Genomic DNA, 21471 nt, shown 5'->3' on the forward strand with positions numbered 1-21471 from the left:
GTGCTGAGGTGTAAGGTTCTCTCTAGTAGTGCTGTAGTGTAGGGTGCTGACTAGTAGTGTTTGGTGTAGGGTGCTGACTAGTAGTGCTGAGGTGTACGGTTCTCTCTAGTGCTGTGGTGTAGGGTACTGACTAGTAGTCCTTGGTGTAGGGTGCTGACTAGTAGTGCTGAGGTGTAAGGTTCTCTCTGGTGCTGTGGTGTAGGATGCTGACTAGTTGTCCTTGGTGTAGGGTGCTGACTAGTAGTGCTTGGTGTAGGGTGCTGACTAGTAGCGCTGAGGTGCAAGGTTCTCTGTAGTGCTGTGGTGAACGGTGCTGACTAGTAGTGCCGAGGTGTAAGGTTCTCTCTAGTGCTGTGGTGTAGGATGCTGACTAGTAGTCCTTGGTGTAGGGTGCTGACTAGTAGTGCTGAGGTGTAAGGTTCTCTCTAGTAGTGCTGTGGAGTAGGGTGCTGACTAGTAGTGCTGAGGTGTAGGGTTCTCTCTAGTAGTGCTGTGGTGTAGGGTGCTGACTAGTAGTGCTGAGGTGTAAGGTTCTCTCTATGGCTGTGATTAATCGTCCTACCGTCCTGGTGTGACGTTTCACATTTGCACTGCACGTCATGATACACTCGATGGTTATTTTTTGGTTGCAATAGACCTCGCTAATTAATTTTCCATGTGATACTTCGGAATAACGTGCACATGCAGATGCTGTCCGCGTGTCCCAGTGTGAACCAGTCCCTTTCACGTGGTCGGTTTGGGCAGGTTAAACGTGGGCACGTGGATTTCATTGCACCTGGTAATGACCAAGAGCTGTAAAGTGGGACAAAACCTTAATCCCAACAGCCGTACAAAGAGGGGTAGTGATGGGCGTGAGGATTTAAAGGGGCCGGACCTGCATCTTTGGCTCACGCCACGTGTGATTTGTTCTTTTTATAGTAGTCATTCTCCACTCCTGTTTGTTCAACAGTAAATAGCGCTTCATGTGAGATCTCAAGGACCCGGCTATCAGACGCTGCAGGCCCAGCGCTGTCAAACGTTATAGGCCGGTGCTATCCTACGCTATATGCTATAGGCCCGTTGCTATCAAACGCAGTAGGCCCGTTGCTATCAAACGCAGTAGGCCCGTTGCTATCAAACGCTGTAGGCCCGTTGCTATCAAACGCTGTAGGCCCGTTGCTATCAAACGCTGTAGGCCCGTTGCTATCAAACGCTGTAGGCCCGTTGCTATCAAACGCTGTAGGCCCGCTGCTATCAAACGCTGTTGCTATCAAACGCTGTAGGCCCGTTGCTATCAAACGCTGTAGGCCCGTTGCTATCAAACGCTGTAGGCCCGTTGCTATCAAACGCTGTTGCTATCAAACGCTGTACGCCCGTTGCTATCAAACGCTGTTGCTATCAAACGCTGTAGGCCCGTTGCTATCAAACGCTGTAAGGACAGTGTTATCAAACTCTGTAAGCACAGTGCTATCAGATGCTGTAAGCCGGTTGCTATCAAACGCTGTAGGCCCGTTGCTATCAAACGCTGTAGGCCCGTTGCTATCAAACGCTGTAGGCCCGTTGCTATCAAACGCTGTAGGCCCGTTGCTATCAAACGCTGTAGGCCCGTTGCTATCAAACGCTGTAGGCCCGTTGCCATCAAACGCTGTAGGCCCGTTGCCATCAAACGCTGTAGGCCCGTTGCCATCAAACGCTGTAGGCCCGTTGCCATCAAACGCTGTAGGCCCGTTGCCATCAAACGCTGTAGGCCCGTTGCCATCAAACGCTGTAGGCCCGTTGCCATCAAACGCTGTAGGCCCGTTGCCATCAAACGCTGTAGGCCCGCTGCTATCAAACGCTGTTGCTATCAAACGCTGTAGGCCCGTTGCTATCAAACGCTGTAGGCCCGTTGCTATCAAACGCGTTGCTATCAAACGCTGTAGGCCCGTTGCTATCAAACGCTGTAGGCCCGTTGCTATCAAACGCTGTAGGCCCGTTGCTATCAAACGCTGTAGGCCCTGTGCTATCAAACGCTGTAGGCCCGTTGCTATCAAACGCTGTTGCTATCAAACGCTGTAGGCCCGTTGCTATCAAACGCTGTTGCTATCAAACGCTGTAGGCCCGTTGCTGTCAAACGCTGTAGGCCCGTTGCTGTCAAACGCTGTAGGCCCGTTGCCGTCAAACGCTGTAGGCCCGTTGCCGTCAAACGCTGTAGGCCCGTTGCCGTCAAACGCTGTAGGCCCGTTGCCGTCAAACGCTGTAGGCCCGTTGCCGTCAAACGCTGTAGGCCCGTTGCCGTCAAACGCTGTAGGCCCGTTGCCGTCAAACGCTGTAGGCCCGTTGCCGTCAAACGCTGTAGGCCCGTTGCCGTCAAACGCTGTAGGCCCGTTGCCATCAAACGCTGTAGGCCCGTTGCTATCAAACGCTGTTGCTATCAAACGCTGTAGGCCCGTTGCTATCAAACGCTGTAGGCCCGTTGCTATCAAACGCTGTAGGCCCGTTGCTATCAAACGCTGTAGGCCCGTTGCTATCAAACGCTGTAGGCCCGTTGCTATCAAACGCTGTAGGCCCGTTGCCATCAAACGCTGTAGGCCCGTTGCCATCAAACGCTGTAGGCCCGTTGCCATCAAACGCTGTAGGCCCGTTGCCATCAAACGCTGTAGGCCCGTTGCCATCAAACGCTGTAGGCCCGTTGCCATCAAACGCTGTAGGCCCGTTGCCATCAAACGCTGTAGGCCCGTTGCCATCAAACGCTGTAGGCCCGTTGCCATCAAACGCTGTAGGCCCGTTGCCATCAAACGCTGTAGGCCCGTTGCCATCAAACGCTGTAGGCCCGTTGCCATCAAACGCTGTAGGCCCGTTGCCATCAAACGCTGTAGGCCCGTTGCCATCAAACGCTGTAGGCCCGTTGCCATCAAACGCTGTAGGCCCGTTGCCATCAAACGCTGTTGCTATCAAACGCTGTAGGCCCGTTGCTATCAAACGCTGTAGGCCCGTTGCTATCAAACGCTGTAGGCCCGTTGCTATCAAACTCTGTAAGCACGGTGCTTTCAGACGCTGTAAGCTCGGTGCTATCAGATGCTGTAAGCCCGTTGCTATCAAACGCTGTAGGCCCGTTGCTATCAAACGCTGTAGGCCCGTTGCTATCAAACGCTGTAGGCCCGTTGCTATCAAACGCTGTAGGCCCGTTGCTATCAAACGCTGTAGGCCCGTTGCTATCAAACGCTGTAGGCCCGTTGCTATCAAACGCTGTAGGCCCGTTGCTATCAAACGCTGTAGGCCCGTTGCTATCAAACGCTGTAGGCCCGTTGCTATCAAACGCTGTAGGCCCGTTGCTATCAAACGCAGTAGGCCCGTTGCTATCAAACGCAGTAGGCCCGGCGCTATCAAACGCAGTAGGCCCGGCGCTATCAAACGCAGTAGGCCCGGCGCTATCAAACGCAGTAGGCCCGGCGCTATCAAACGCAGTAGGCCCGGCGCTATCAAACGCAGTAGGCCCGGCGCTATCAAACGCAGTAGGCCCGGCGCTATCAAACGCAGTAGGCCCGGCGCTATCAAACGCAGTAGGCCCGGCGCTATCAAACGCAGTAGGCCCGGCGCTATCAAACGTTGTTGCTATCAAACGCTGTTGCTATCAAACGCTGTTGCTATCAAACGCTGTTGCTATCAAACGCTGTTGCTATCAAACGCTGTTGCTATCAAACGCTGTAGGCCCGTTGCTATCAAACGCTGTAGGCCCGTTGCTATCAAACGCTGTTGCTATCAAACGCTGTAGGCCCGTTGCTATCAAACGCTGTTGCTATCAAACGCTGTAGGCCCGTTGCTATCAAACGCTGTTGCTATCAAACGCTGTAGGCCCGTTGCTATCAAACGCTGTAGGCCCGTTGCTATCAAACGCTGTATCAAACTCTGTAAGCACGGTGCTATCAGATGCTATAAGCCCGTTGCTATCAAACGCTGTAGGCCCGTTGCTATCAAACGCTGTAGGCCCGTTGCTATCAAACGCTGTAGGCCCGTTGCTATCAAACGCTGTAGGCCCGTTGCTATCAAACGCTGTAGGCCCGTTGCTATCAAACGCTGTAGGCCCGTTGCTATCAAACGCTGTAGGCCCGTTGCTATCAAACGCTGTAGGCCCGTTGCTATCAAACGCTGTAGGCCCGTTGCTATCAAACGCTGTAGGCCCGTTGCTATCAAACGCTGTAGGCCCGCTGCTATCAAACGCTGTTGCTATCAAACGCTGTTGCTATCAAACGCTGTTGCTATCAAACGCTGTTGCTATCAAACGCTGTTGCTATCAAACGCTGTTGCTATCAAACGCTGTTGGCCCGTTGCTATCAAACGCTGTAGGCCCGTTGCTATCAAACGCTGTAGGCCCGTTGCTATCAAACGCTGTAGGCCCGTTGCTATCAAACGCTGTAGGCCCGTTGCTATCAAACGCTGTAGGCCCGTTGCTATCAAACGCTGTAAGGACAGTGTTATCAAACGCTGTAAGGACAGTGTTATCAAACTCTGTAAGCACAGTGCTATCAGATGCTATAGGCCCGTTATAGGCCTATAGGCCCGTTGCTATCAAACGCTGTAGGCCCGTTGCTATCAAACGCTGTAGGCCCGTTGCTATCAAACGCTGTAGGCCCGTTGCTATCAAACGCTGTAGGCCCGTTGCTATCAAACGCTGTAGGCCCGTTGCTATCAAACGCTGTAGGCCCGGTGCTATCAAACGCTGTAGGCCCGGTGCTATCAAACGCTGTAGGCCCGTTGCTATCAAACGCTGTAGGCCCGTTGCTATCAAACGCTGTAGGCCCGGTGCTATCAAACGCTGTAGGCCCGGTGCTATCAAACGCTGTAGGCCCGGTGCTATCAAACGCTGTAGGCCCGGTGCTATCAAACGCTGTAGGCCCGTTGCTATCAAACGCTGTAGGCCCGTTGCTATCAAACGCTGTAGGCCCGTTGCTATCAAACGCTGTAGGCCCGTTGCTATCAAACGCTGTAAGGACAGTGTTATCAAACGCTGTAGGCCCGTTGCTATCAAACGCTGTAAGGACAGTGTTATCAAACGCTGTAAGGACAGTGCTATCAGATGCTATAAGCCCGTTGCTATCAAACGCAGTAGGCCCGTTGCTATCAAACGCAGTAGGCCCGTTGCTATCAAACGCAGTAGGCCCGTTGCTATCAAACGCAGTAGGCCCGTTGCTATCAAACGCAGTAGGCCCGTTGCTATCAAACGCAGTAGGCCCGTTGCTATCAAACGCAGTAGGCCCGTTGCTATCAAACGCAGTAGGCCCGTTGCTATCAAACGCTGTAAGGACAGTGCTATCAGATGCTATAAGCCCGTTGCTATCAAACGCAGTAGGCCCGTTGCTATCAAACGCAGTAGGCCCGTTGCTATCAAACGCAGTAGGCCCGTTGCTATCAAACGCAGTAGGCCCGTTGCTATCAAACGCAGTAGGCCCGTTGCTATCAAACGCAGTAGGCCCGTTGCTATCAAACGCAGTAGGCCCGTTGCTATCAAACGCAGTAGGCCCGTTGCTATCAAACGCAGTAGGCCCGTTGCTATCATTGCTATCAAACGCAGTAGGCCCGTTGCTATCATTGCTATCAAACGCAGTAGGCCCGTTGCTATCATTGCTATCAAACGCAGTAGGCCCGTTGCTATCATTGCTATCAAACGCAGTAGGCCAGGTGCTATCAAACGCTGTAGGCCCGTTGCTATCAAACGCTGTAGGCCCGTTGCTATCAAACGCTGTAGGCCCGTTGCTATCAAACGCTGTAGGCCCGTTGCTATCAAACGCTGTAGGCCCGTTGCTATCAAACGCTGTAGGCCCGTTGCTATCAAACGCTGTAGGCCCGTTGCTATCAAACGCTGTAGGCCCGTTGCTATCAAACGCTGTAGGCCCGTTGCTATCAAACGCTATACGCTGTAGGCCCGTTGCTATCAAACGCTATACGCTGTAGGCCCGCTGCTATCAAACGCTATAGGCCCGTTACTATCAAACGCTGTTGCTATCAAGCTCTTTAGGCCCGTTGCTATCAAGCGCTGTAGGCCCGTTGCTATCAAGCGCTGTAGGCCCGTTGCTATCAAGCGCTGTAGGCCCGTTGCTATCAAGCGCTGTAGGCCCGTTGCTATCAAGCGCTGTAGGCCCGTTGCTATCAAGCGCTGTAGGCCCGTTGCTATCAAGCGCTGTAGGCCCGTTGCTATCAAGCGCTGTAGGCCCGTTGCTATCAAACGCTGTTGCTATCAAGCGCTGTAGGCCCGTTGCTATCAAACGCTGTTGCTATCAAGCGCTGTAGGCCCGTTGCTATCAAACGCTGTTGCTATCAAGCGCTGTAGGCCCGTTGCTATCAAACGCTGTTGCTATCAAGCGCTGTAGGCCCGTTACTATCAAACGCTGTTGCTATCAAACGCTGTAGGCCCGTTACTATCAAACGCTGTTGCTATCAAACACTTTAAGCACAGTGTTATCAAACTCTGTAAGCCCAGTGCTATCAAATGCTGAATGCTCGGTGCTATCAGATGCTATAAGCCCAGTGTTCTCTAACTCTGTAGGCCTGGTGCCATAAAACGCTGTAAGCCCGGTGCTATCAAACTCTGCAGGCCCGGTGCTATCAAACTCTGCAGGCCCGGTGCTATCAAACTCTGCAGGCCCGGTGCTATCAAACTCTGCAGGCCCGGTGCTATCAAACTCTGCAGGCCCGGTGCTATCAAACTCTGCAGGCCCGGTGCTATGAAACTCTGCAGGCCCGGTGCTATGAAACTCTGCAGGCCCGGTGCTATGAAACTCTGCAGGCCCGGTGCTATGAAACTCTGCAGGCCCGGTGCTATGAAACTCTGCAGGCCCGGTGCTATGAAACTCTGCAGGCCCGGTGCTATGAAACTCTGCAGGCCCGGTGCTATGAAACTCTGCAGGCCCGGTGCTATGAAACTCTGCAGGCCCGGTGCTATGAAACTCTGCAGGCCCGGTGCTATGAAACTCTGCAGGCCCGGTGCTATGAAACTCTGCAGGCCCGGTGCTATGAAACTCTGCAGGCCCGGTGCTATGAAACTCTGCAGGCCCGGTGCTATGAAACTCTGCAGGCCCGGTGCTATGAAACTCTGCAGGCCCGGTGCTATGAAACTCTGCAGGCCCGGTGCTATGAAACTCTGCAGGCCCGGTGCTATGAAACTCTGCAGGCCCGGTGCTATGAAACTCTGCAGGCCCGGTGCTATGAAACGGCGTAAGCCCGGTGCTATCAAACAGCGTAAGCCCGGTGCTATCAAACGGCGTAAACCCAGCACTATCAAACTCTGTAAGCTGAGTGTTCTCAAACTCTGTAGGCCCGGTGCTATCAAACTCTGCAAGCTGAGTGTTCTCAAACTCTGTAGGCCCGGTGCTATCAAATGTTGTAAGCCTAAAGGGATCAATTGTTGGAAGCCCAGTGGTAATAACTTGAATCCTCATAACAATAATTGTAATGTGAGGGCTACAATTTAGGGTTGTGGTGAATTCATCTGCTCCTTGGAGTGAAAGGGGTCTTCTCCCTGGAGTAAAACGCCCTCCTGACTTCATTTGTATGACATATTGGTGGTCATTCTAACCCTGGCGGTAAAAACCGCCAGGGCGAATGACCGCGGTAGCACCGCCAACAGGCTGGCGGTGCACCGCTGGGCATTCTGACCGCGGCGGTTCAGCCGCGGCCAGAAACGGAAAGTCGGCGGTGTACCGCCGACTTTCCGCTGCCCTTGAGAATCCTCCCTCCGCCGCCATGGGGATTCTGACACCCCCTACCGCCATCCTGTTCCTGGCGGGTCTCCCGCCAGGAACAGGATGGCGGTAGGGGGTGCCGCGGGGCCCCTGGGGGCCCCTGCAGTGCCCATGCCATGGGCACTGCAGGGGCCCCCGTAAGAGGGCCCCACAAAGTATTTCAGTGCCTGCTATGCAGACACTGAAATACGCGACGGGTGCCACTGCACCCGTCGCACCTTCCCACTACGCCGGCTCAATTCTGAGCCGGCGTCCTCGTGGGAAGGTTGATTTGCCCTGGGCTGGCGGGCGGCCTTTTGGCGGCCGCCCGCCAGCCCAGGGCAAATCCCAAAATACCCTCAGCGGTCTTTCGAAAGCGGAGCGGTATTTTGGTGGGGGAACTTTGGCGGGCGGCCTCCGCCGCCCGCCGAAGTTAGAATCACCCCCATAATTCGGTTGCTTAGCAGACCCAGACATTCATTCTTGGTACACCAGCGCGGTGTTGCTTCTTAGCGCTCGGTTGCTTCCCAGCTAGGTTTCCGGCGGTACCTGTACACACTATACAAGGTGTTGAGATGGATGTGAACGCAGCAGGTGCAGTCTGAGTGGGGGTGCGCAGGCCTGGGTTAGGAGCTCTGTGCATCAGTGGCCAGACTATGATGGTTATGTTTGGGTTCAGTGCTCAGTTGACTTCCGCCTGTAACACGTGTGTCTCAGTGTCCAGTGATCATGCGATTGCTGCAGACCCAAAGCTCAGATATTCATTACTCCAGAGTGACTTTGACCATCCTGGTATCTAGGAGCGTGCACCACCACCGTGGTAAAAGGAGCCCCTTCTAACCGCTGCTCTCTCCTTCCACAGCGCTCCTCTCTAGCGCCTAGAGTCGGCCAGCCGCTGCCACCGAAGCGCACCCGGCCCAGCCAGTTTGGCGCCAGTACCCCGGAGAACGTGAGTATGGGCGTCCCCTGACTACGGTAGGACAAGGGGGGAGGAGGGGAGGGATCCTGGAAGGAGGACTGGGGGGGCAGCAGGCCAGTGGGTGGGGAGTGTGTCTTCTAAACACCGCTTGGGACGTCACCGATGGCAAAGGGACCATTTTATCAAGGGTGCCTGCCCCTCAGCCTGGCATCAACCTATAACCCCCTCCCTGGCATTTATTGAGTGCCCTTTGCAATTCCAAGGACCAGCCCCAACCCCTCCCTGGCATTTATTGAGTGCCCTTTGCAATTCCAAGGACCAGCCCCAACCCCTCCCTGGCATACATTGAGTGCCCATTGCAATTCCAAGGACCAGCCCCAACCCCTCCCTGGCATACATTGAGTGCCCATTGTAATTACAAGGACCCTGCCACCCCTCCCTGGCATATATTGAGTGCCCATTGTAATTTCAAGGACCCCCCCAGCCCCTTCCTGGCATATATTGAGTGCCCATTGTAATTCCTTTAACACTGTATCCACAGTAGTGGAATTTACGTCTCATTGTACTGTACATCTTTAAAACCAAATACATGGGTTCATATTACAATAAAGGATCGAGCCTAGAACCTGGCACCATCGTCATACTTTGTGGAAATACAGGCATCCTACGAGTATATTACATGGAAAATACTGGCATCCTACGAGTATATTACATGGAAAATACAGACAACCTATGATTATATTACATGGAAAATACAGACACTACAAGATTATAGTGCACCGGGAATGCACAGACACCCTGTTTCTGTATAACATGGGGATTGCACAGACATCCTATTTCTGTATTAAACAGAAAATACACATACACATTGTTTCTATATTACACAGGGGATGCACAGGCACCCTGTGTCTATATTATATGCACACTACACAGACACCCTGTTTCTATATTACATAGAAAATACACAGACATCCTGTTTCTGTATTACACGGGGAATGCACAGACATCCTATTTCTATATTACATAGAAAATACACAGTAATCCTTTCCCTATATTACATGGAAAATACGCAGAAATCCTGCTTCTGTATTACATGGGGAATGTACAGACACCTTGTTTCTATATTACATGGACAATACACAGACATTCTATTTCCATATTACATGGAAAATACGCAGTCATTCTATCCCTATATTACACGGAAAGTACACAGACATCCTATTTCTGTATTACATGGAAAATACACAGACACCCTGTTTCTATATCACACGGGGGATGCACAGACACCCTGTTTCTATATCACACGGGGGATGCACAGACACCCTGTTTCTATAGTACACGGGGGGATGCACAGACACCCTATTTCTATAGTACACAGGATGCACAGACACCCTGTTTCTATAGTACCTTGGGAATGCACAGACATCTTGTTTCTATATTACAAGGGGGATGCACAGACATCTTGTTTCTATATTACAAGGGGGATGCACAGACAGAAACCATTTTTCGATATTACAAGGGGGATGCACAGACACCCTGTTTCTATAGTACCTTGGGAATGCACAGCCACCCTGTTTATATATTACACGGGGGATGCACAGACAGACACCCTGTTTATATATTACACAGGGGATGCACAGACAGACACCCTGTTTATGTATTACACGGGGGATGCACCGACAGACACCCTTTTTCTACACCCTGTTTCTATATCACACAGGGAATGCACAGACAGACACCCTGTTTCTATATTACGGGGATGCACAGACACCCTGTTTCTATATTACGGGGATGCACAGACCACCTGTTTCTATATTACACGGGGGATGCACAGACCACCTGTTTCTATATTACACTGGGGATGCACAGACACACACCCCCTGTTTCTATATTACACGGGGAGGCACAGACACCCTGTTTCTATATAACACGGGGAATGCGCAGACACCCTGTTGTAGGAGGCTGGCCTGGCTTGTAGTGGGTACACCTTGTGCCAGGTCCAGTTATCCCTTATTAGTGTAGAAGAGGTGTTTCTAGCAGTTTAGGCTGATAGAGGGTAGCTATGGCAAAGCAGCTTAGGCTGAACTAGGAGACATGTAAAGCTCCTACTATACCACTGGTGTCATATGCACAATATCATAAGAAAACACAATACACAGATATACTAAAAATAAAGGTACTTTATTTTTATGACAATATGCCAAATGTCTCTCAGTGAGTACCCTCAGTATGAGGATGAGAAATATATACAAGATATATGTACACAAACCAAAATTAGGCAAGTAATAGCAAAACGAAGTAATGTGAGCAATGTAAAGTTACAGTAGATTGCAATAGGAGCACATAGGTAAAGGGGCAACACAAACCATGTACTCCAAAAGTGGAATGCGAACCACGAATGGACCCCAAACCTATGTGAGCTTGTAGAGGGTCGCTGGGACTGTAAGAAAACAGTGAGGGTTTGAAAAATAGCCCACCCCAAGACCCTGTAAGGTAGGTGTAAAGTGCACCTACAACCCCCAGACAGCACAGAAGTCGTGATAGGGGGATTCTGCAAGGAAAACCAACACCAGCAATGCAACAACAGTGGATTTCCGGACCTGAGTACCTGTAAGACAAGGGGACCAAGTCCAAGAGTCGCGACAGTGTCAAGAGTGGGCAGGAGCCCAGGAAATGCCAGCTGAGGGATCAAGGAAGCTGCCACCGGATGGAAGAAGCTTGGTGTTTTGCAAGAACGAAGAGGACTAGGAACTTTCCGTTTGGAGGATGGATGTCCCACGTCGTGAAGAAGCTTGCAGAGGTGTTCCCATGCAGAAACACCGCAAACAAGCCTTGCTAGCTGCAAGGGTCGCAGTTAAGGTTTTTGGATGCTGCTGTGACCCAGGAGGGACCAGGATGTTACCACTTGGATGAGGAGACAGAGGGGACGCCCAGCAAGACAGGGAGCCCTCACAGAAGCAGGCAGCACCCGCAGAAGTACCTGAACAGGCACTTGGAAAAAGAGTGAACAGGAGTCCACGCAAAGTCACAAAAGGGAGTCCCACAACGCCGGAGGACAACTCAGAAGGTTGTGCACTGCAGGTTAGAGTGTCGGGGACCCAGGCTTGGCTGTGCACGAAGGAAATCCTGGAAGAGTGCACAGGAGCCGGAGCAGCTGCAAATCACGCTGTACCCAGCAATGCAGTCTAGCGTGGGGAGGCAAGGACTTACCTCCACCAAACTTGGACTGAAGAGTCACTGGACTGTGGGAGTCACTTGGACAGAGTTGCTGAGTTCCAGGGACCCCGCTCGTCGTGCTGAGAGGGGACCCAGAGGACCGGTGATGCAGTCTTTTGTTGCCTGCGGTTACAGGGGGGAGATTCCGTCGACCCACGGGAGATTTCTTCAGAACTAGTGGTGCAAGAAGGAGGCAGGCTACCCCCAGACCATGCACCCCCAGGAAACAGTGGAGAAAGCCGTCAGGATGAAGCGATACAAGGTTGCTAGTAGTCGTCTGGCTACTTTGTTGCGGTTTTGCAGGCATCCTGAGCAGTCAGCGGTCGATCCTTTGGCAGAAGGTGAAGAGGGAGATGCAGAGGAACTCTGGTGAGCTCTTGCATTCATTATCTGAAGAATTCCCCAAAGCAGAGACCCTAAATAGCCAGAAAAGGAGGTTTGGCTACCTAGGAAAGAGGATTAGCTACTAAGAGAGGTAAGAGCCTATCAGAAGGAGTCTCTGACGTCACCTGCTGGCACTGGCCACTCAGAGCAGTCCAGTGTGCCAGCAACACCTCTGAATCCAAGATGGCAGAGGTCTGGGGCACACTGGAGGAGCTCTGGGCACCTCCCCTGGGAGGCGCAGGTCAGGGGAGTGGTCACTCCCCTTTCCTTTGTCCAGTTTCACGCCAGAGCAGGGCTGGAGGATCCCTGAACCGGTGTGGACTGGCTTATGCAGAGATGGGCACCATCTGTAAACTGTGCCCATCAAAGCATTTCCAGAGGCTGGGGGAGGCTACTCCTCCCCAGCCTTCACACCTATTTCCAAAGGGAGAGGGTGTTACACCCTCTCTCAGAGGAAGTCCCTTGTTCTGCCTTCCTGGGCCAGGGCTGCCTGGACCCCAGGAGGGCAGAAACCTGTCTGAGGAGTTGGCAGCAGCTGCAGTGGAGACCCCGGAAAGGCAGTTTGGCAGTACCCGGGTTCTGTGCTAGAGACCCGGGGGATCATGTAATTGTCTCCCCAATGCCAGAATGTCATTGGGGTGACAATTCCATGATTTTAGACATGTTACATGGCCATGTTCGGAGTTACCATTGTGACGCTATACATAGGTAGTGACTTATGTACAGTGCACGCGTGTAATGGTGTCCCCGCACTCACAAAGTCCGGGGACTTTGCCCTGAACGATGTGGGGGCACCTTGGCTAGTGCCAGGGTGCCCACACACTAAGTAGCTTTGCACCCAACCTTTACCAGGTGAAGGTTAGACATATAGGTGACTTATAAGTTACTTAAGTGCAGTGGTAAATGGCTGTGAAATAACGTGGACGTTATTTCACTCAGGCTTCACTGGCAGGCCTGTGTAAGAATTGTCAGATCTCCCTATGGGTGACAAAAGAAATGCTGCAGCCCATAGGGATCTCCTGGAACCCCAATACCCTGGGTACCTCAGTACCATATACTAGGGAATTATATGGGTGTACCAGTATGCCAATGTAAATTGGAGAAATTGGTCACTAGCCTCTTAGTGACAAATTTGGAAAGCAGAGAGAGCATAACCACTGAGGTTCTGGTTAGCAGAGCCTCAGTGAGACAGTTAGTCATCACACAGGTAACACATACAGGGCACATACTTATGAGCACTGGGGCCCTGCCTGGCAGGGTCCCAGTGACACATAGACTAAAACAACATATATACAGTGAAATATGGGGGTAACATGCCAGGCAAGATGGTACTTTCCTACACCTGTTTCTATATTACACGGGGGATGCACAGACAGACACCCCTGTTTCTATATTACACAGGGGATGCACAGACAGACACCCTGTTTCTATATTACACTGGGGATGCATAGGCACCCTGTTTCTATATCACCCGGGGGATGCGCAGACACCCTGTTTCTATATTACACAGGGGATGCACAGACACCCTGTTTCTATATTACACAGGGGATGCACAGACTCCCACCCTGTTTCTATATTACACGGGGGATGCACAGACTCCCACCCTGTTTCTATATTACACGGGGGATGCACAGACAGACACCCTGTTTCTATATTACACGGGGATGCACAGACAGACACCCTGTTTCTATATTACACTGGGGATGCACAGACAGACACCCCTGTTTCTATACTACACAGGGGATGCACAGACACCCACCCTGTTTCTATATTACACGGGGGATGCACAGACAGACACCCCTGTTTCTATATTACACAGGGGATGCACAGACAGACGCCCTGTTTCTATATTACACGGGGGATGCACAGACACCCTGTTTCTATATTATACGGGGGATGCACAGACACCTACCCTGTTTCTATATTACACAGGGGATGCACAGACACCCTGTTTCTATGTTACACAGGGGATGCACAGACAGACACCCTGTTTCTGTTACACAGGGGATGCACAGACACTCCTGTTTCTATATTACACAGGGGATGCACAGACACCCTGTTTCTATGTTACACAGGAGATGCACAGACACCCTGTTTCTATATTACACGGGGGATGCACAGACACCTACCCTGTTTCTATATTACACGGGGGATGCACAGACAGAGTCCCTGTTTCTATATTACACGGGGGATGCACGGACAGAGTCCCTGTTTCTATATTACACGGGGGATGCACAGACACGTACCCTGTTTCTATATTACACGGGGGATGCACAGACAGACACCCCTGTTTCTATATTACACAGTGGAGGCACAGACACCCCTGTTTCTATATTACACAGGGGATGCACAGACACCCCTGTTTCTATAGCACCTTGGGAATGCACAGACACCCTGTTTATATAGTACATGGGGATGCACAGACAGACACCCTGTTTCTATATTACACAGGGGTTGCATAGACACCCCTGTTTCTATATTACACAGGGGTTGCATAGACACCCTGTTTCTATATTACACGGGGGATGCACAGACAGACACCCTGTTTCTATATTACACGGGGGATGCACAGACACCCTGTTTCTATACTACCTTGGGAATGCCTACATTTGCACCTTCTCTGTGCTCCCAGTTGGGCAGTACGTGTCGTGTCATTACAACCCCCCTCTGGGTGAGCTCACTGAAGCGCCCTGTGGGTATCATTAGGCGCTGGTCTAGGAACCAGTTCTCAGGTCCATGGAGCTTGTTGCTTCCGGGGTTGTCTTTTTCTGTAACATGTTCTCATTAGTGTAACGAATACTAATGAAGATATGCAAATTACAACAATCCCGAGGTCTCCTCAGGAAACACCATTTCTTTACTCACATTTAAACGACAGTGTTTGATTAGTGAAGCTTGTGAAGTCACCCAGGTAATTGAGCTCATCACGCGAGCCTGCTAATTTTAAATAACACATTGTCGCTGACAGGGGTTGGGTGGTCAGCACATGGTTGATTCTTTGAAAAGTAGTAAACAGCGGCAGAAATGCGCCTCGATGCGAGCTTGGAACCGGTCTTCAACTGGCCTCAGAAACACTTCTGCCGGTGTCTGTCCCCTAGAACCTTAAATCTAAACCGCTCTTGCTGAAGATTTCTAAAAATACAACCTGCCCTTCCGCGCTGGACATACGCGGTTGTCGTTTTAACATGAACTACTCTTCTCTGTGCAGCAGGGGCGGAGTCCTGCCTGTGAAGATCCAACGACCACTGTTGTTCCTCAGCGCGGGCTTCTAAGCACTACAAGCTTCATGAAGATCAAAATTATAACAAACTGTCAGATTAATTTTTAAATTGGTAACTAATGCAGCTGAGCGGCCCTTCAGAGCACGGTTGGTAGAGCCACGCGCAGGGAGGATGTTGCTCAGTACAGTAACGCCCCCTCTTCTAAAGCTCCTGGCCAGGAATATTCACCAAGATCCTAGTTTTGCAAGTTGATCATTGCTTTTTCTTCAGAAAATAGTATGGAACCCGGGGGTAGCTCTGCAGTGTGAGGCTTGGCCTGTATGGTCGGTGTAACCCAGAGGTAGCTCTGCAGTGTGAGACTTGGCCTGTAAGGTCGGTGTAACCCAGAGGTAGCTCTGCAGTGTGAGACTTCGCCTGTAAGGTCTGTGTAACCCGAGGGTTAGCCTGCAGTGCGACGCTTGGCCTGTAAGGTCTGTGTAACCTGAGGGGTAGCTCTGCAGTGTGAGGCTTGGCCTGTAAGGTCTGTGTAACCTGAGGGGTAGCTCTGCAGTGTGAGGCTTGGCCTGTAAGGTCTGTGTAATCCATGGGGTAGCTCTGCAGTGCGTGGTGTGACCTGTAAGGTCTGTGTAATCCGAGGGGTAGCTCTGCAGTGTGAGGCTTGGCCTGTAAGGTCTGTGTAACCCGGGGGTAGCTCTGCAGTGCGAGGCTTGGCCTGTAAGGTCTGTGGAACCCGAGGGGTATCTCTGCAGTGCGAGGCTTGGCCTGTAAGGTCTGTGTAACCCGAGGGATAGCTCTGCAGTGCGAGGCTTAGCCTGTAAGGTCTGTGTAACCCAGAGGTAGCTCTGCAGTGTGAGACTTCGCTTGTAAGGTCTGTGTAACCCGGGGGCAGCTCTGCAGTGTGAGACTTCGCCTGTAAGATTTGTGTAACCCGAGGGTTGGCCTGCAGTGCGACACTTGGCCTGTAAGGTCTGTGTAACCTGAGGGGTAGCTCTGCAGTGTGAGGCTTGGCCTGTAAGGTCTGTGTAATCCGAGGGGTAGCTCTGCAGTGTGAGGCTTGGCCTGGGAGGTCTGTGTAACCCGAGGGGTAGCTCTGCAGTGTGAGGCTTGGCCTGTGAGGTCTGTGTAACCCGAGGGGTAGCTCTGCAGTGCGAGGCTTGGCCTGTAAGGTCTGTGTAACCCGGGGGTAGCTCTGCAGTGCGAGGCTTGGCCTGTAAGGTCTGTGTAACCCGAGGGGTAGCTCTGCAGTGCGAGGCTTGGCCTGTAAGGTCTGTGTAACCCGGGGGTAGCTCTGCAGTGCGAGGCTTGGCCTATAAGGTCTGTGTAACCCGGGGGTAGCTCTGCAGTGCGAGGCTTGGCCTGTAAGGTCTGTGTAACCCGAGGGTTGGCCTGCAGTGCGACGCTTGGCCTGTAAGGTCTGTGTAATCCGAGGGGTAGCTCTGCAGTGTGAGGCTTGGCCTGTAAGGTCTGTGTAACCCGAGGGTTGGCCTGCAGTGCGACGCGTGGCCTGTGAGGTCTGTGTAACCCGAGGGGTAGCTCTGCAGTGCAAGGCTTGGCCTGTAAGGTCTGTGTATCCCGGGGGTAGCTCTGCAGTGCGAGGCTTGGCCTGTAAGGTCTGTGTAACCCGAGGGGTAGCTCTGCAGTGCGAGGCTTGGCCTGTAAGGTCTGTGTAACCCGGGGGTAGCTCTGCAGTGCGAGGCTTGGCCTGTAAGGTCTGTGTAACCCGAGGGGTAGCTCTGCAGTGTGAGGCTTGGCCTGTAAGGTCTGTGTAATCCGAGGGGTAGCTGTGCGAGGCTTGGCCTGTAAGGTATGTGTAACCCAAGAGCTAGCTCTGCAATGCAAGACTTGGCCTGTAAAGTCTGTGTAACCCAGGGGTAGCTCTGCAGTGTGAGGCTTTGCCTGTGAGGTCTGTGTAACCCGAGGGGTAGCTCTGCAGTGTGAGGCTTGGCCTGTAAGGTCTGTGTAACCCGAGGGATAGCTCTGCAGTGTGAGGCCTACACCTGTAAGGTCTGGGAAGCCCGAGGGGTAGCCTGCAGTGCAAAGCTTGGACTGTAGGTTTTGGATGTCTAAGGAACAGACATGTTGTGATGCCGTAGCCTGTAGTTTCTCTCTCTCTTCTGAGGGATAGCTCTGTTGTTTGCAGTTAGTGTTAAAGCTATGGTATTGTCCGAGGAGTGACAAACAAAACAACTTCAAATACTTTAATGTATTGTGCTAAGGTGGAGGAGCGTCCCCTGCTGCTTTGAGCAGTGCAAAAAAAAAAAAAATACAATGATAACCGTTAATATCATTTTATTTTTCAGTGCCGGAGCCAGGTTAGGGTGAGGCGAGACTGGGCTACGTCACATGGAGAAGTGGAGTGCACCATAAGTGCGCATGACGGTTTGGCCGGTCGTGTTGGGCCAGCCAAACAGACATGCACACTCAGCATTTCTCTTTTATTGCACAGCTGGGTGGAGAACGTACACAGGCTCCCACTCTCAATCTTAGAGCCTCACCAGGCCGCTCAGACCAATCACGACGCTGCTGTCATGCTGGTGACAGCAGCATCATGATTGGCTCAGGGGAGTCTGAGAGCCTGTGTGCTACTGGGAATCAGGAAGAGGAAAGACAGAACAACTCCCTTTTTGGAGCGTGTATGTGTTTTTTTTTTTATTTTAATTTTTTATCATCCCCAACGCTGTTCTGTAGCAGCCACCACTGGTATTCGGATCGAATAGCTCATCAAATCCACGTGCAATAGATATTGGCTCCCTTGAAGAAGAGACATCTCCAACAAGGTGAAAATGTTAGTCGTGCCCTTGAAAAGGTAAATAAGGAGTTTGTTATACATGCAAGATTAGCAATTACATACACTAAGGGAAGTAAAAAGATCAGGAGTAAAGACTACTATCAGAAGAAACTATGGGCCTTGTTTAGAGTTTGGGGAATGGGGCAATTCCGTCTGCCATATTAAAAGTGAATGATATCTTACGGCGCTTGTAATATGGCGGCCTGGAGATCCTTATCCCATCCGGCATACGTGTTAAGTCGTTCCCTTTGTTCTCACAGTTAGTTTAGACCCAGGCATCTGGACTCTGAGCAGGTATTAGTAGAACTTTAAATGTATAAAAAACACCTGAAAGTTCTAAAGCACAAGTGATGAGCAGGACCCATATACAATGTATATACAATGCAGCAAGGAGAGGAGAAAGCAAACTTCAGTGTTCAATGTATATTGCATATAGTCCAAGATTAGTTTTCAAGTCACATTAACAATGTATTTCTTGCTACCTTAGTAGTCAGTTTTTCCAGCTCAGTAATCTAGTCTACTCATCTGATAGAGACATTTAGCCTTTGAATTTCTCAGGCGTCAGACTGGATCCCGAAGATTTTTGCGTGAGCAGTACCCATGTGCAACGTTGGATGGCTTAGTTCGGATCCACCCTGCATTGTCAGCATTAATGGTGCTGGAAGTGACATCACAGTCGCCTATATAGGAACTGCCTATGGGTGCGGATATCAGTTATTTTCTTTCCGTGCCAGTTACCGCTGATCTGTAGAAGAGCTATCCCTCTATCGCTTTTTGACAGGGTTTCTCGACTTTTTGATGACCATTATTTCAGGCATGTCAAAGGATGTCATGTGGATTACAGACCCCCATCTGGTCCCTTTATGGCGCCCTGAGTGTGACTTCAAGTAATGCTCGGACTGCTGGGTCATGGTGCCGAAGACTTTGAGGGAGTGGTCCCTAAAGTTGCTTGTGGCCCGGCAGTCAACACCAGAGGTCACGGTCCTGATCGAGAAGGTTGCAGGGCCACACCAGGAGCCCCAATACCTCTTCATCCCACTCCAGGTCATCAGGATACTTGGGGAAAATGCATCAGAAGCACAAGAAATTGAAGCGTGCTTTGTCTTCACCTCGTCCATTGGCCAATGTGGCGAGCAATGTATATCAGCGTTCCTGGCAGGGTTACGCAGAGCCGTTGCCACGTTTGACAAAGTGCCCCCCCTTATGTAAGGGAACTTGTTGGGGCCATGCACCACGTCTTTGAGTGTCCAGCCCCATCGGTGTGCCTTTGGCCCCCGTGGGGTCAGAGGGGGCCCCATCAGGTTTTGTGACCTTGGTTCAGATTGGACCCTGTGAATCTGGACCGCTTCTGACGCTGATGCTCCCGGTACCAGCCTCAGCCCCATTCTCATTCCTGTCAACTCTGTGTCGGCACAGAGTCACTTCACGTAGACTCTGGTGCGAACAGGGCCCATTGGTCCTATGTCAGTCCCTGAGCATTTTTCAAAGCAGCCAGTCTTAGGGGAGGAATGGGATGGGTCACTTGACCCTTTAGAATACCAGTTAGGTACATCTTTGGACTGGCATGAGGAACTTGGTGATGCCAGTGGACTGGACACATCCCCAGATACTAATTTGGTTTCTACCCCCTCGAGGCTACGGAGGAGGGAGCATCATATGCGATGGTGGTGCAGAGGGCAGTGAAGGTCCTCAAACTTTCCTCGGTGGCGGTCAAGACTAGCTTCTTGGCGAAGTGCTTTAACCAGGAGCTCCCTTTCAGAAGCCCTGCTCCTCTTCAAGGAAGCCCTGACTGATGTCCTGGTGGGAACCTGATCCAAACCCAGCACAGGGCCGCCTATGAATAGGACATAGCCCCGCCCCCCGGTGATCCAAGTTTCGCCAGACAACACCCTACCCCTGAGAGCCTGCTGGTACAGGCCTCAACTTCTCATGGTACGATTCCTGTCTCTCCCCCAGACAGGGAATCCAAAAGACTGGATACTTTGGGAAAGTAGATGTTTTCTTCCACCAGCCTTGGGGCCATTATTGCCACACACTGTGCAAGGGCTGCCGGAGGTCACAGAGGAGGCACTGGCCATCCTCTCCCAAGCAGTCAAAGATGGAGAGATGCAGCAAAGTTCACCATTGGGTGTGGATTAGACACAACTAACTCACTGGGCAGAGTAGTTTCATCGCCAGTAGCTCTTAGACGCCACGCCTGGTTAAGAACATCTGTCTTTTTAGGGGATGTCCTCAACACCCTCATGGACATGCCCTTCGATGGGACTCATCTGTTTGGCGAGAAGGCAGATTCAGCGCTGGCGGGCTTAAAGAACTCGCAGGCTATTGCCAAGTCCTGGTGCCTCTCGGTGACCACACATCCCCCAGTCTGCCTTTGGTCCCTTTTGTGGATACGGAAGGGGCATGCCACCATGCCAACCCTAGGCCAGACACTTTCCTGCGCAAGTTACCCAAGCTGTACGAGAACACTGTGCATTCTGACCCTTTGGGTCAGGCAGCCAGAAGTCGTCCACCACCAACCAACTGGCAGCTCCCAAGCATTCCTAATCTGGTTTTGCAAGACAGCGGTTGCCCAGTTGGAGGGAGAATCCAACATCATCTATGCAATTGGCAGTCCATTACATCAGACAAATGGGTCTAGCAGATCATTTGAAGGGGCTACTCCCACCCTTCAATTCTTTTCCTCCTGCTAAACCCCAACTCTAGAGTGGCTGATGGAGGATCATTTATCTTTGCTCCGAGAGGAAGTTACGGCTCACTTGTCCAAGGGAGTGATCACTCTTTCACATTCTTATTTCAGAGCCGTAGTGGCACAGCCAAGCTACGCTCTTTCAACCCTCCGTCTGACTCATCACAAATCCATTTTCATTCCTGAATGAGACTGTCTTAATCCTAATTGTTTTGAACACCATTCACCTGAATTCCTTGAAACACTTCATATCATCGTAATATCTACACAGACTATCCAATTTGACCTCTGCTCTCTTTCTGCTTTGTTGAACATTTATTCTTCAGAATTTTCGCTATCCAACAAACAAGACTATGGCCACTGTCAAAATATTTAACAATGGTTTTAGCACATACCCTAATATTCCACTTCCCAGGTTACCAAACCATCAGCCTATAGAAGAAAATCAGTTCCCAGTTGCTTCCCATGCACCTGTTGCTTCTAGTTCTTTCAAATCTCTTTTTAACCCAGAAATATTAATTTACTTCTGTAAATCCTTACTTTTATCAGGGATAAAAGTACAGCTTTGTTGAACTTTA

General features: G+C 51.3%; 1 protein-coding gene across 1 annotated transcript in view; it reads left to right on the top strand.

The window, feature by feature from the left end:
* Positions 1-21471, top strand: part of LOC138286679 (rac GTPase-activating protein 1-like) — a 312034-nt gene that overhangs the window by 120707 nt on the left and 169856 nt on the right. The window contains exon 6 of the mRNA XM_069227153.1: positions 8539-8625. Within this exon, the coding sequence (XP_069083254.1) occupies positions 8539-8625 (87 nt within the window). The remainder of the gene's footprint in view (positions 1-8538; positions 8626-21471) is intronic.

This window comes from Pleurodeles waltl, chromosome 3_2 (genome assembly GCF_031143425.1).
Source record: "Pleurodeles waltl isolate 20211129_DDA chromosome 3_2, aPleWal1.hap1.20221129, whole genome shotgun sequence".
In the NCBI taxonomy this organism is placed as follows: Eukaryota; Metazoa; Chordata; class Amphibia; order Caudata; family Salamandridae; genus Pleurodeles; species Pleurodeles waltl.